At 45.2% G+C, this 12,215-nt stretch overlaps 1 protein-coding gene across 2 annotated transcripts in view; it reads left to right on the top strand.

The window, feature by feature from the left end:
- Positions 1–12,215, top strand: part of HUNK (hormonally up-regulated Neu-associated kinase) — a 102,635-nt gene that overhangs the window by 39,256 nt on the left and 51,164 nt on the right. For both annotated transcript variants that reach the window (XM_014786919.2, XM_087418151.1), the window contains exon 2: positions 875–1,167. In XM_014786919.2, coding sequence (XP_014642405.2) covers positions 875–1,167 — 293 coding nt within the window. The remainder of the gene's footprint in view (positions 1–874; positions 1,168–12,215) is intronic.

Below are 12,215 nucleotides of genomic sequence, written 5' to 3'. Positions count from 1 at the left end.
ACAGCACGTCTGGTCACTAGGAGGCAAGGTCCTAAATGAACCCCACTGGTGGCGTTGTGAACAGAGAGGAGGGAAAGATGAGAGAGGCAGTTAGTAGAAGGAATCGACATGATGTCAATGGCTGGTCACATTAGAGAGAGGAGTGAAGATGTAAGAAAAGAAGAGGGCAAAAGCAGTGGGGTGTTTTAGGGCCTGGTGAGTGGAGAGGTGACTGCCACCAAAGGAAAGGGGAGAGTTGGAAAGGGGTGCAGATTGGGAAAAGACATTCTTCCCTTTCCCTCCATCCTTCTGTCCTTCCCTTTTTCTTCTCTCTCTCCCTTCCTCCCTCTCACCCTACCTTCATGCAAAGCTGTGACATGTTGACTATGGGGGAAATGACCCAGGAGGAGCATCCTGTGGGTATTTGAGACGTGACCCTGGAGCAGCAACAGGTTGGGTCCTGACATAGGGCCAAGAGGTAACCTTCATGGTAATTCACCAAGGGAAAGAGGTCAACAGTGGAGGCCAGAGGCAGCCTGGCCTGAGGGCCTGGGGCAGGGCAGAGAAGGGGCGTGGAGGAAGGACGGGGGTGCCCCATCACTGGGCATCATTTCACCCTTTGGAGAACCATGTTTGACATTGACCCTTCACTGAGCCTTCCAGTCGGCCATTCAAGTTTGCTTAAGTAAATTTCTTTCTCTTCCTTAATAATTGAATCTTTTGATCTTTGCTGATGTTACATTCTCCTTTTTTTTCCCTTGATGCTCTTTTAGATAAGGTTTTTCTCCTTGTGCAGAGAAGTAGCTATATATTTCCCTAGAGTTCTTGTGAATAGTCAGGGAGTGACCTTTGCCTGCAGCGTCTGACGACAGGCGTGTTCTTGGTGTCTCGTTAGGTGGCCATAAAAGTCATCGACAAGAAGAGAGCCAAAAAAGACACGTATGTCACCAAGAACCTTCGGCGAGAGGGGCAGATCCAGCAGATGATCCGCCACCCCAACATCACCCAGCTCCTCGATATCTTAGAGACGGAGAACAGTTACTATCTGGTCATGGAGCTGTGTCCCGGGGGCAACCTCATGCACAAGATCTACGAGAAGAAGCGGCTGGAGGAACCTGAAGCCCGCCGATACATCAGGCAGCTGATCTCTGCGGTGGAGCATCTGCACCGGGCCGGGGTGGTCCACAGGTAAGGGCCATGCCCCGCTGATGGTCGCCGACACGGTGCTTCAGCGCACCCCAAGCGAGGCCGAGTCATTGCAGCGTGTTTTACAATTCTACCTTTTTGTTCCGTGGAATGTTTTGTGAGTTGGGTTAATGCCAGTGTGGGGTTCCGAAGGCCGTGTCTGAAGCCAGAGTGCCTGGCTTTGCATCCTGGCTCTGTCCTTTAATAGTTGTGTGACCCTGGGCAAGTTACTTAACCACTCTGAACCTCAGTCTCTTCTGTAAAACGGGAATAATAATGATACTCAACTCGAGGTTGGTGTCAGGGTGAAGGAGCTAAACATATGGAAAGAGCTTGGAACAGTGTTTGGTGTAGAGCAAGGGCCATATAAGTGTGGCTGCTCTTCTTGTTTGCATAGTAATGAGACCAGTTGTTCAGGTCTCTGAAAGAAACATCAGTGTTAAGATGGCACGAGACTGGTTTTCAGCTGGCGCTAGCGATGGCGCTCTCATTGTGTTTGCTTCACGTGTGGTAGTTGTTCAATAGCTGTTTTATTCGACTGAATTGGATCACCATTCACATTGTGCACTTACCCTTGAAACTGAGGGGTGTTCCCCACAAGCCAAACCAACCTTGCAAATAATTATGAAAATCAAGCTTTTCTTTTTAACAGCCTGTTCCCTCCTGTGGAGGAGCTCTACGAGGAAAGTGAATGGAAATAGCATTCTTAGCAATGTCGCCATCGGTGGTGGGTGCCTACTTTTAGTGCTATACTAAAATAAAATAAACACAATACAATAAAATAAAAGCTCTCTTTTCCCCCCAAGAAATTGTCGACTTCACTAATAAATGCATAGTTTTTCTTTCATGGAATTACAATCAATAATTATTCTGGGTTGTTGAGAAAATTTAGGGCTCATGTTTAATTGATTCTCATTTTAAAAAGCAAGATCAAAGCACAAAATATGTGGGTATATATACAGATATACACACACATGTTTAAATTTTTTTATTGAGATAAAATTCACGTACCATAAAATTCGCCAATTTAAAGTGTACAATTCAGTTGCTTTAGTATATTCACAGAGTTGTGCAACTGTCACCACTATGTAATTTTAGAATATTTTTATCACTCCAAAAAAGAAACTCTGTACCCATTAGCAGTCACTCCTCATTCTCCCCTCCCAACAGCCCCTGGCAACCACTAATCTACTTTCTGTCTCTGTGGATTTGCCTGTTCTGGACATTTCCTATAAATGGAAACAAACAATATGTGATCTTTTATGATTGGCTTCTTTTACTTAGCATAATGTTTTCAAGATTCATCCCTGTTCTAGCATCTATCAGTACTTTTTTCCTTTTTATGACTGAGTAATATTCCATTGTATGGATAGACCACATTTTGTTTATCCATTCATCCACTGATGGACATGTGGGTTGTTTCCACCTTTTGGCTATTGTGAATAATGCTGCTACGAACATTCATAGACAAGTTATCGTGTGAACATATGTTTTTACTTCTGGAGAATTCTACTCTTAGGAGTGGATTTGCTCAGTCATATGACAATTCTGTGTTTAACAAAAATTCAACTTCTAATGGTACCTTTTGTCAGTTTGAAAACCATTCATATTCTGATCAGTGAAGAAAGCGGCTAGGCCTTTAATTAATAAAACTTGTGGGCTTTCGAGGTGACAAGTGCCATGTCCTTCCTAATGGGATTGGTGTTGGAATGCCCTTCCCTGTCATGCCCAAACCTAGGGACTCTTCAGGGGACGTCCCCTGGCCCAGGGCTTTCTCAGCGCCAGCCTCGGCCAGGCACCACCCAGGTGGGTCATTTACTTGCTGAGGTAGACAGCCTCTTCATGGACATGTTTTTAGTCATGCACGTTGTCATGAAATCATGCTTCATCAGAACTCTTTGAGTTTTGATCAGCAAGGAAGGGAACATTCAGAAGTTTTCAGCGAAGAACACTATTTTTGGCTCTTTCCTACAATACCCTTGTGTAGCCTGCTGTGTCACAGCTCTGCCATTATTAGGAAAATGATGCTGTAAGTGTCCCTGGTTCTGTCTTTGTTTATCAAGGTGACAAAGGCAGAAACCTCGAGAGTGAATCAGCTTGGGTTACCGACTCTGCTGGTCACAGTGGAAAATAGAACCAGGGGGCAGAGCTTTCTGAGGGACCCAGGGTGTTATGACAAGGGCTTCGTGCTGTCAAAAATCAGATGTGCGCCGAGCTTCGCGGGATTTTGAGGACAACAAAGGGAAAATGAGTGAGAGCTGTGCATCACTCACTGGTCTCTCCCGCAGGAAATTCTCAACAACCCTTTTAAAGCAATTTTAACAAAATCCAATCCCTCTCAGTGCAATTACTGTCAGAATGTCAAAGGAATGAATTTAATAATGTTTTGATAGCAAAGACGGTGTGCTTTTTCTTCCTCTGATCCCCAGCATCTCCTTCGTCGCTCCTTGGAAATATATTCATAAGCCAATAATGACAAAGGCTCGGATCTTCTAAAGTTAGGGAAGATTGGGAAGATAGGTAATACGAGTTAGGAGGGCGTCTTTGTTTCTCTCTCTAGAAATCGTGTTAATGAGTGTCAGTGCATGGGGACAGGTGATTAAGACATCATATGAAAATGTTTGTTTAGAATATATTCTTGGGTGGCTTGAACTCGTGTCTTGACTTTCAAAGATTCTCTACCACTCGTTTTTAGCATCCGTAATCTGGCTCACTGCTGGTATACATTTTACTGTAGCCCCTTTCCATGGTGGAGAATTTTCTCTTTTATGCTCCAAAGGTGGAATGAATTTCTTAAATTATTTTGAGGTTAGATTTTTTCAGATGAATAAGAGAGTATAGATTTCAGAGACACCCTGGAGTCCCTCGTGGGAAGATTTCTGAGCAAACAGATTAGATCATCCAAAAGGATTTAGGACGAATTTTGGTGGCTACAGATATACAATGATTTAAAGGGCTTTTGGTTCTGTGTTGGAGGATGCTTTAAAAGCACAATTCCTGATTAGGCAGAAACTATAATGTTGTGTTGTCATCAACTTAATGCTTGGCAGAGCCCTCATTTCCTGTGGTATTAAATCTAAGCATTTAATTATCTACTCAGAACTATTTAAATATCATTTAAAGGAAGCAAATCTTTAAAGATCATGTAAATATTACAAGTGGAAAGAAAAAGTGAAAACTAAACCTCTAGAAAACAGATGCTCTTAGCGGGCAGAGAACTTCATTTTAACCTGGACCTGCCATAGCCTTTGTGTCTGTTGCTCCAACAGGGCTGTTGTGAAGTTGTGCAAGGTAAACTATGGTCTCACTTCTTCATCACTCCATGTTAGGTTTGCCTGCGATGCTCCGCATTTAAAATCTGAGTTTTTTTCCTTTTCCTTAAACGTGCTCACCCAGCAAGATGCCCAGATCTGATGATTTGCCTATTGTATATGGAGCACTGACTCTTAACATCCGATCATCAAGAATGCTGATTCTGCTGGGAGGCTAATGTGAGATTCATCTGTTTATTCAAAATAACAAAGTCCAATCAAACTATCCAGACAAAACACAGCAGTGTAACACAATACCGCCTTCCCTGAGCAGGAAGAGGCAGGCCAGGGCCACCCCCCGCCCCGGACTCCGAGGGAGAGACTGCTGATCAAAGGGAGCCCGAGCCTGTGCTTGGATGTGTGTCCAGCCGCCCGCCGCTCCCAGGGCCACGACCTTATTCATTCATCAATATTGGGAATGGGCCCTCTGCGCTTGGGAGGAATGCAGGGGAAGAGAGGGGACCCTCCTTTGTTCTTGTGGGCTGACAAGAAGCAGACACACCCTGTACTGGTGGGGTATTAAGAAGTTCTTTTAACTTTGAGCTTCTCTTGGAGAGGGGAGGGAGGGGAAGGCAGATGAGAGGGAGAAACTCTGCTCACATGCAGGGGCTGTTTGAGATCCCAGGGCCTTCTGCTGAGAGCGAGCACATATCGGGAGGTGCTGGTTATATATATCAAAGGTTTTGTGTTTAATTGGGTTTAAAAAAATATGCGTGGGGGCCGGCCCGGTGGCATAGTGATTGAGTTCTTGAGCTCTGCTTCGGCGGCCCGGGGTTCGCGAGTTCAGATCCCGGGCTCGGACCAACACACTGCTCATCAAAGCCATGCTGTGGCGGCATCCCACATACAAAATAGAGGAAGATAGGCACAGCTGTTAGCTCAGGGCCAATCTTCCTCAGCAGAAAGAGGAAGATTGGCAACAGATATTAGCTCAGAGCCAATTTTCCTCACCAAAAAAAAAAAAAAAAAGTATGAGTGGAAATGTGAGATTTTACAAAGTTCTAGCCCAACAACTTTGTGGATCAGGATGTGCCATGGTCAGCCGCGTTGATTCTAAAGCTGGACTGTCCGCATCCGCACGCCAGCTCTACCATGTAAAAGCTGCATTGGGCAAGTCACTCGGGCTTTTGTGACTCTCTCTCCACATCTACACGCTAGGGATAAGGGATTAGCCATTGCTGGTGGCTGTTGTCAGGATTAAATGAGTTGATTCATGTAAAGTGCTTAACATTGAGACACTTAGTAAGTACTGGGCCCACGCTAACATTGAGACACTTAGTAAGTACTGGGCCCACGCTCGCTGTAATTATTACTGAGTCCACCTCATTCATTTTCTACACAGAGGCTGAGTTCTGTGTGCTCAAGGCCCCACAGCTGTTCTCCACTTGTACTGTCCTTGCCTTCTTTGCCTGGCTGAATCTGCTCGTCCTTCAGGTCCCAGCTCCAGGCTCACCTCCTCCAGGAGGCCCTCCAGGCTAGCCCCCCGATCATAGACTCCCACAGCACCTTCTTCTTTGCTTTCAAATGCTTTTCACATGATAACTTACTTGTTTGATATCTGTTTTCTAAACAGGCTGCAACCTAGTCTAGCGCCGAGCCCCGTGGGCACACAGTAAGACTTGGTTGAATAAAGGAAGGGAAACTGAATGAATACGGCTAGTGTCAGGGTTAGCAGTGGGATGGAAGCTTTCTGGTAGCCAGTTTTATGTTCTTTCTGGAATAAAGATTAACAAATCATTTGGTTTTAATACAGTGCTTTTGAAGATAAAACCTAACCAAAAAACCCCTCTTGTTCGCTGCAAAATGCCTATTGCCTTGGGGAGTTATGTTCTTTTCTTGGACGCTTTATTCTTAGCTTATTACTAAAATCCATCTCGTGGCCATCTCCACAGGCAAAGCTTTCCCCCCAGACCTAATCCTGGATGAGTTTGGTCACCTCCCCGTCCCCTCCCTCCGCCCTGGGGCGCCTTCTCTCTGACCGTTTGCTTAAGCGTTAATTACCCCAATGCTGTTTGCTTATCCCCAAATTAATCACCCTTTTAAGTCTTCTCTGGAGTCTCCCCTTCACTTGTGTTGGAGTCTGTAACTTTATGATCCTCACCTACAGCCTCTCGCTTCTTATCTACTGGCTGTTGTTTGGCCTGGAGGGGCCCCCAAGACAGCAGGTACATTTTCACATTTCCTCCTGCTACGGGGCTGTAGGTAGCCCCTCATGTGACACCATTTTTCGGAGAGGAATCAGAAGCTCTGAGAGTTTAAATGACTTGCCCAGGGCAGGTGAGCGAGAGAACCAGTGCCCGGGCCTGGCTCTCCTCTCTTCCCCAGGCCGCCCTGTCTGGCTCCGAGTCTTTGCTCAGCCCCTCCAGTCGGGTCTTCACCGGGATCCTCCATCTCACTCTGTCCTGCTCATGCCTCCCTTGAATCCTGGTGGCTTCTGCTCTGTGATGTTCAGTTCTTCACTTCCATCTTTGTCTCAACCCGGAGTGGCTCCCCCAGGCTCTCTTTTGAGTTCCTGCCCCTCAGTCTAGGCCTAACGTTTGTTAGAGGCCTGACCTTTGACCTTCGTGCTGGGTTTGTCAGGGCCTGATGAGGCCCAGGGGAGACTCATCCGTCCCAATATTCCCAATATTCTGGATGTATGTGTGTGCACGTGCGCATGTGCACACACACTGACACATGTGCTCACACATGTGCTCTTCCCCACATGCGTGCATACACACATACATGCACACACTCACGTGAATGTGTGCACACACTCGCAATGTGCACACACAAACCTATGTGTGCTCAGACTTAAGTGTACACACACATTCATGGACATGTACATATACACACCGACACTTGTGCTCACACACAAGTGGGCATGCACACAACACACATATTTACACAGGTGCACACTCTCATACCCATACACGGATGTGTTCACACTCATGTGCACACACACACAAAACCCATGCATACATGCGTACACCTACATTCAAGTGTGCACACACACACTCCCCACCCTCCGGTACTGCCCTGTCTGCCTCTTCGCTCAGCAGGAGAGCCAGGACCCGTATGTTTGTTATGGCAACAGGGTCCTCCCTGACTTGCACCCCTCCACCCCTCTGTCTTTCGAGGGCAGTAATTGGAGTTCGTGTGGCCAACCTCCAAACCTTAGAGATTACCATCTTTGAAGACATGCAGGGAGAGCGTGGGGTGGGGGGGAGGGAGGGTGCACTTGGTGGCCTGTGGGTGAGCCTTTAATGTTGGTAGTGGCCTGTTTGAGCTTGTTCTTTTGAAATAACCTACAACAAAGGGCTGGTGATTAGGGCTCTTCACTTGGGCCCTCTCTCAATCTCTGAAAAAACACCCACCACGCCAGGCCCCTCATCCTCCCTAAAGCACTGTAGAGGCCGAGACCCAATGTCAGCTCTGCCGAGAGCCTCTATGACGAGCCCCATTGGGCATTTCTCCCTGGAACTGCCCAATCACCAGAGAAGGGTCCAGAAGCCACTACCCCTGCTTCCTTGGTGGCCTCTTCTAGGCTGGGCCCCCGACTTACACCTTGCCCAAGGGCCGCTCCACTGGCTGGCTTCTCCTCTTGGGTACTTTCCTTTGTTTCCAGGACACTCAGTTTCCCCGGAGCACTGTCCTAGTAACCCGATCCTCCTTCAATTAGGGCACACCCCATCCCTTCTTGCTTGTCCTGACTCCTCTCTGAAGCCCCTTTGGCCCAGGAAAAGCTATTTCCCGTCCATCCAGGGGCCATTTTCTTCTTCTTCCCTTTTGTTCTCGGTTACCAGTTCACATGGAACTTCCAGTTTGCGTGCCACAGAGGACTCCTCACACTCCAAGACCACGGAAGAGCCTCCCACTTCTCTCCCCTCCGTGAAGTGGTTAATCCATCAAGGAGCATTCATGTGAAAGCGCATCCCCTCCATCATCAAGTGCAGACTAGTCAGCTCTCAGAACCTTCCCTCCCAGATGGCAAATCTGACACTTAGAGCCAAATATTTCGCTCTTGGGGATGGAACCAGGATAAACATCATGCTTTTCACATGGACCGTGGGGAAGTTTTCTGGATAATAGAGGCCTGCCAGTATACTTTTTAAAGATATATTGTAATACACTAACACTAAAACCTTCTGAATAAATTCATCCTTCTGTTATTATTCAAGAAGGTGTCTCTCAATTTTGTGGTTTCTTGGGATCGTTTGTGACCTCTTTGGTCATTGTTGAGTAGCTGGGCAGAGGGTCTGAGTGGCCCACTGTGCTGAATGGACTTGTGGTGGTAAGGATGTTCCACAATGAACATCCTGAGTGAGGCTCTTGGTTGTAGCCATAACTAATACTCATCTCTTAGGAAAGGAAAAAATATCCAAAAGCTACTTTAAAAAAATTAATAGACTTTATTATTTTATTTTTGCAGGGAAAGATTTGCCCTGAGCTAACACCTGTTGCCAATCTTCCTCTTTTTTTTTTTTTTTTTCTCCCCAAAGCCCCAGGGCATGGTCATATATCCTAGTTGTAGGTCCTTCTAGTTCTTCTGTGTGAGCTGCCCCCACAGCATGGCAGCTGACAGATGGGTGGTGTGATTCGGTGACCAGGAAGCAAACCCGGGCTGCCGAAGCGGTGAGAGGACCGTATGTTAACCACTAGGCCATCAGGACTGGCTCAATAGACTATTCTTTAGAGCAGTTTTAGGTTTACAGAAAAATTGTCCAGAAACTACAGAATTTCCACATACTTCCTCACCTCCCTTCCACATTGCTTTCCCTATTATTAATATCTTGTGAGAGTGTAGAACATTTGTTACGATTGATGAACCAATATTGATACATTGTTATTAACTAAAGTCCATAGTCTACGTTAGGGTTCCTTCTTTGTGTTGTATAGTTCTACGGATTTTGACAGATGCTTACAAATTGTTGATGTCGTGTAGCCACCATGACAGTATCGTAAAGAGTAGTTTCACTGCCCCAGAAAAATGTGCTCCACCTGTTCATCCTCCCCTTCCTCCCAAAATCTCTGACATCCACTGATCTTTTTACTGTCTCTATAGTTTTGCCTTTTCCAGAATGTCATGTAGTTGGAATCATGCAGTATGCTGCCTTTCCAGACCGCCTTCTTTCATTTAGAAACATGCATTTAAGATTCCTCCATGGCTTTTCATCACTTGATAGTTCATTTCTTCTTATCACTGAAAAATATTCCACTGTCTGGGTGTACCACAGTTTATTTATCCATTCACCTACTGAAGGACATCTTGGTCGCTTCCAAGTGTTGGCAATTATGAATAAAGCTGCTATAAACTTTTGTATCTATAAGTTTTCAATTCATTTGGGTAAATACCTAGGCAAAAACTACTTCTAAAAATATGATTTTAGAGCCTTTTTTCCTAAGAAGTCGGAAGAAAGTATTTTCCTCCTCCTTCTAGTTAAGTCTCAAAAGACAAAGCAGGAGGTGGACATAAATGAAGCCAAAAGAGGTCGAATGTTCCCTTCATTTGGGTAAATTAGGTACAGTCTTCTGGACAGAGACTAGTGTAGCTCAGCTTTCCATTAACTAGTCATGAAACCTGTAGGCAGTAAGATTGCTTATCACTGAAATCTTTTAGAAACCTTAACAAAAAGGTAATAAATTTGTAAACCATCCCTGTTAGCCAGGTTTGTTCTGATCATTTTTCCTGGGGGCTGGGGTGGGTGTCTATGGATGCAGTGGGTGGAAAGACAGTGACTTTTAACTGATTTGATTTTTCTCATTTTGCCTAATAATTACATTTTTAAACTTTCTCCCCTGGTTTTATGATATTTTCCCGATTTTACAAGCGGGTGTTTTTTTCTTTTGCATTTTCTCTTATTTTTAGTCTTCCATTTATATCTTTCGTCTAATTATCGTGGTTGTTCTGTAGGCTTTTGTGGCCCCAGAATTATCCAGCTTAGTTTTATTATTCTTTTTTTTTTTTTTTCAAATTCCCACCCCCCCAAGCCCCAGTAGATAGTTGTATGTCATAGCTGCACATCTTTCTAGTTGCTGTATGTGGGACCATGGCCTCAGCACTGCTGGACAAGTGGTACCTCGGTGCGCGCCCGGGATCCGAACCCGGGCCGCCAGCAGCGGAGTGTGCGCACTTAACCGCTAAGCCACGGGGCCGGCCCCTATTATTCTTGACAATTGCTTTCTTTGACCTCCCCACTGGAAGCTGTTTTTCTCCACAGTATTTGTTCTTAACTGAATTTCTCCTTTAACGCCTTAGTGTGGCTTCCATTCCTCCCTGGGAGAGACATTTAATTTTGCTGGAAACAAACTGTGGCCTTCCTTTAGATTTGAGTAGTGCTACTGCTTTATAATCAGTTTTCGCAGAATCACAGTTTGGGCTGTTGCTGGCACACAGTTTTGGGTGTTATGCACGTGTTTTGAAATTACCATATGAGCTTGACTATAAGCTCAGGATTATACTATATCCTAATTATTTTTGGCAAAGAGGAAGTGCCTTACAGAGTCCTTGCAAAGTCTCTCCTCTTATGGGGGCACAATCTCAATTATTTTATTTTCAACGGCAAAGTACTAGTTGGAGAAGAAACGTTGACCTTGACCTGACTCACTGATGACTTTGGGAACTCTTGGAAACTGATTGAAAGGGAGGCAAAGACATTTTACACGGCTTTTGTAATAGCTTCTAGAGATATGAGCTCACAATTGTGAGGACTTGTGAGAGCCCTCTAAAAACAATTCACTGAGTGGCTAATTTATAGAGATTTTAAATGGGTGCTTATTATTTAAATGGCTTCGGATAATATTTCCAGCAAGTGCATCAAACACAGATGCCAAAAGTGCTTTATCTCAAATATCTGGCCGACTTAAAGATCATGTTATGCTGGAAACACCGTACGATGACTCTGTCATCTTGCTTCTGTCTGTGACAAATTTTAATAAAATTGTTTCACAACATGTGAGGGTGTGGGAACAATATTTCTAAAATTAATTATATTAACATTATAGTATATGCTCTTAAATAGGATGGTGCAGCTTCCTAGATCAATAGTATAACTAATCACTTGATAATTCCATTGCATTTCCCAAAATTATATATTTGTGTCCAAAAACCTTTTTCTGAGGGGTAGGGTCTTCCTGCTGGAACAGTGGGGAGGATCCCCTTGTATTTGGGGTCACCCTGCATTTGGACATAAGCGATACCTTTTAAAGGCTGACACAGTTTTTAAATACTCTGTATTGTTTCATTTGAATTGAAGTGAAGGTGTATAATTCTTCCTCTCACCTTCCAATTTTGAAATCCATGGGTCACTTTTCAGAGGGCACCTTTTTTCTGTACTGGACTCCTTAACTCTCCCTCCCATCCTGAAATGCTGCCCTTTGGCGTTCCTATGACAACAGCTTCCCCAACTGTTCCTTCCCAGTCGGCTGATGTCATTGTCCCCCATCGGCAGCGTGTCGTCCTTGGTCTTTATGCCCCTCATTCCCTCCCCTCTCCCTGGGCCATCTCATGTCTTTTCAAGGCTCAGGTGCCACTGCATTGAGGTTGATAGTTGGTTGCCTGTAGGTCATAGCTTGCCTGCAAGGCTGGCCCATGCATTGTGGTTGTTACTGTTGTTTTAAATATGAATTTGTTGCCAACGTTTAAAAATTGGGATTGAATCCAGATTTCTGGCTTCTCTGGGAAAAGGGATGAGCGGGCAGTGCTGGGACCGAGCTGTGAGTGACTGTCCCCGTTGAATGGGACACTGCTCTCCTGTTTGC

The sequence above is a fragment of the Ceratotherium simum genome, chromosome 27 (assembly GCF_057802395.1).
Source record: "Ceratotherium simum simum isolate JZ-2026a chromosome 27, ASM5780239v1, whole genome shotgun sequence".
Lineage (NCBI taxonomy): Eukaryota > Metazoa > Chordata > Mammalia > Perissodactyla > Rhinocerotidae > Ceratotherium > Ceratotherium simum.
The sequence above is the reverse complement of the archived record's forward strand: the minus strand, read 5'-3'. Positions and strand labels throughout refer to the sequence as shown.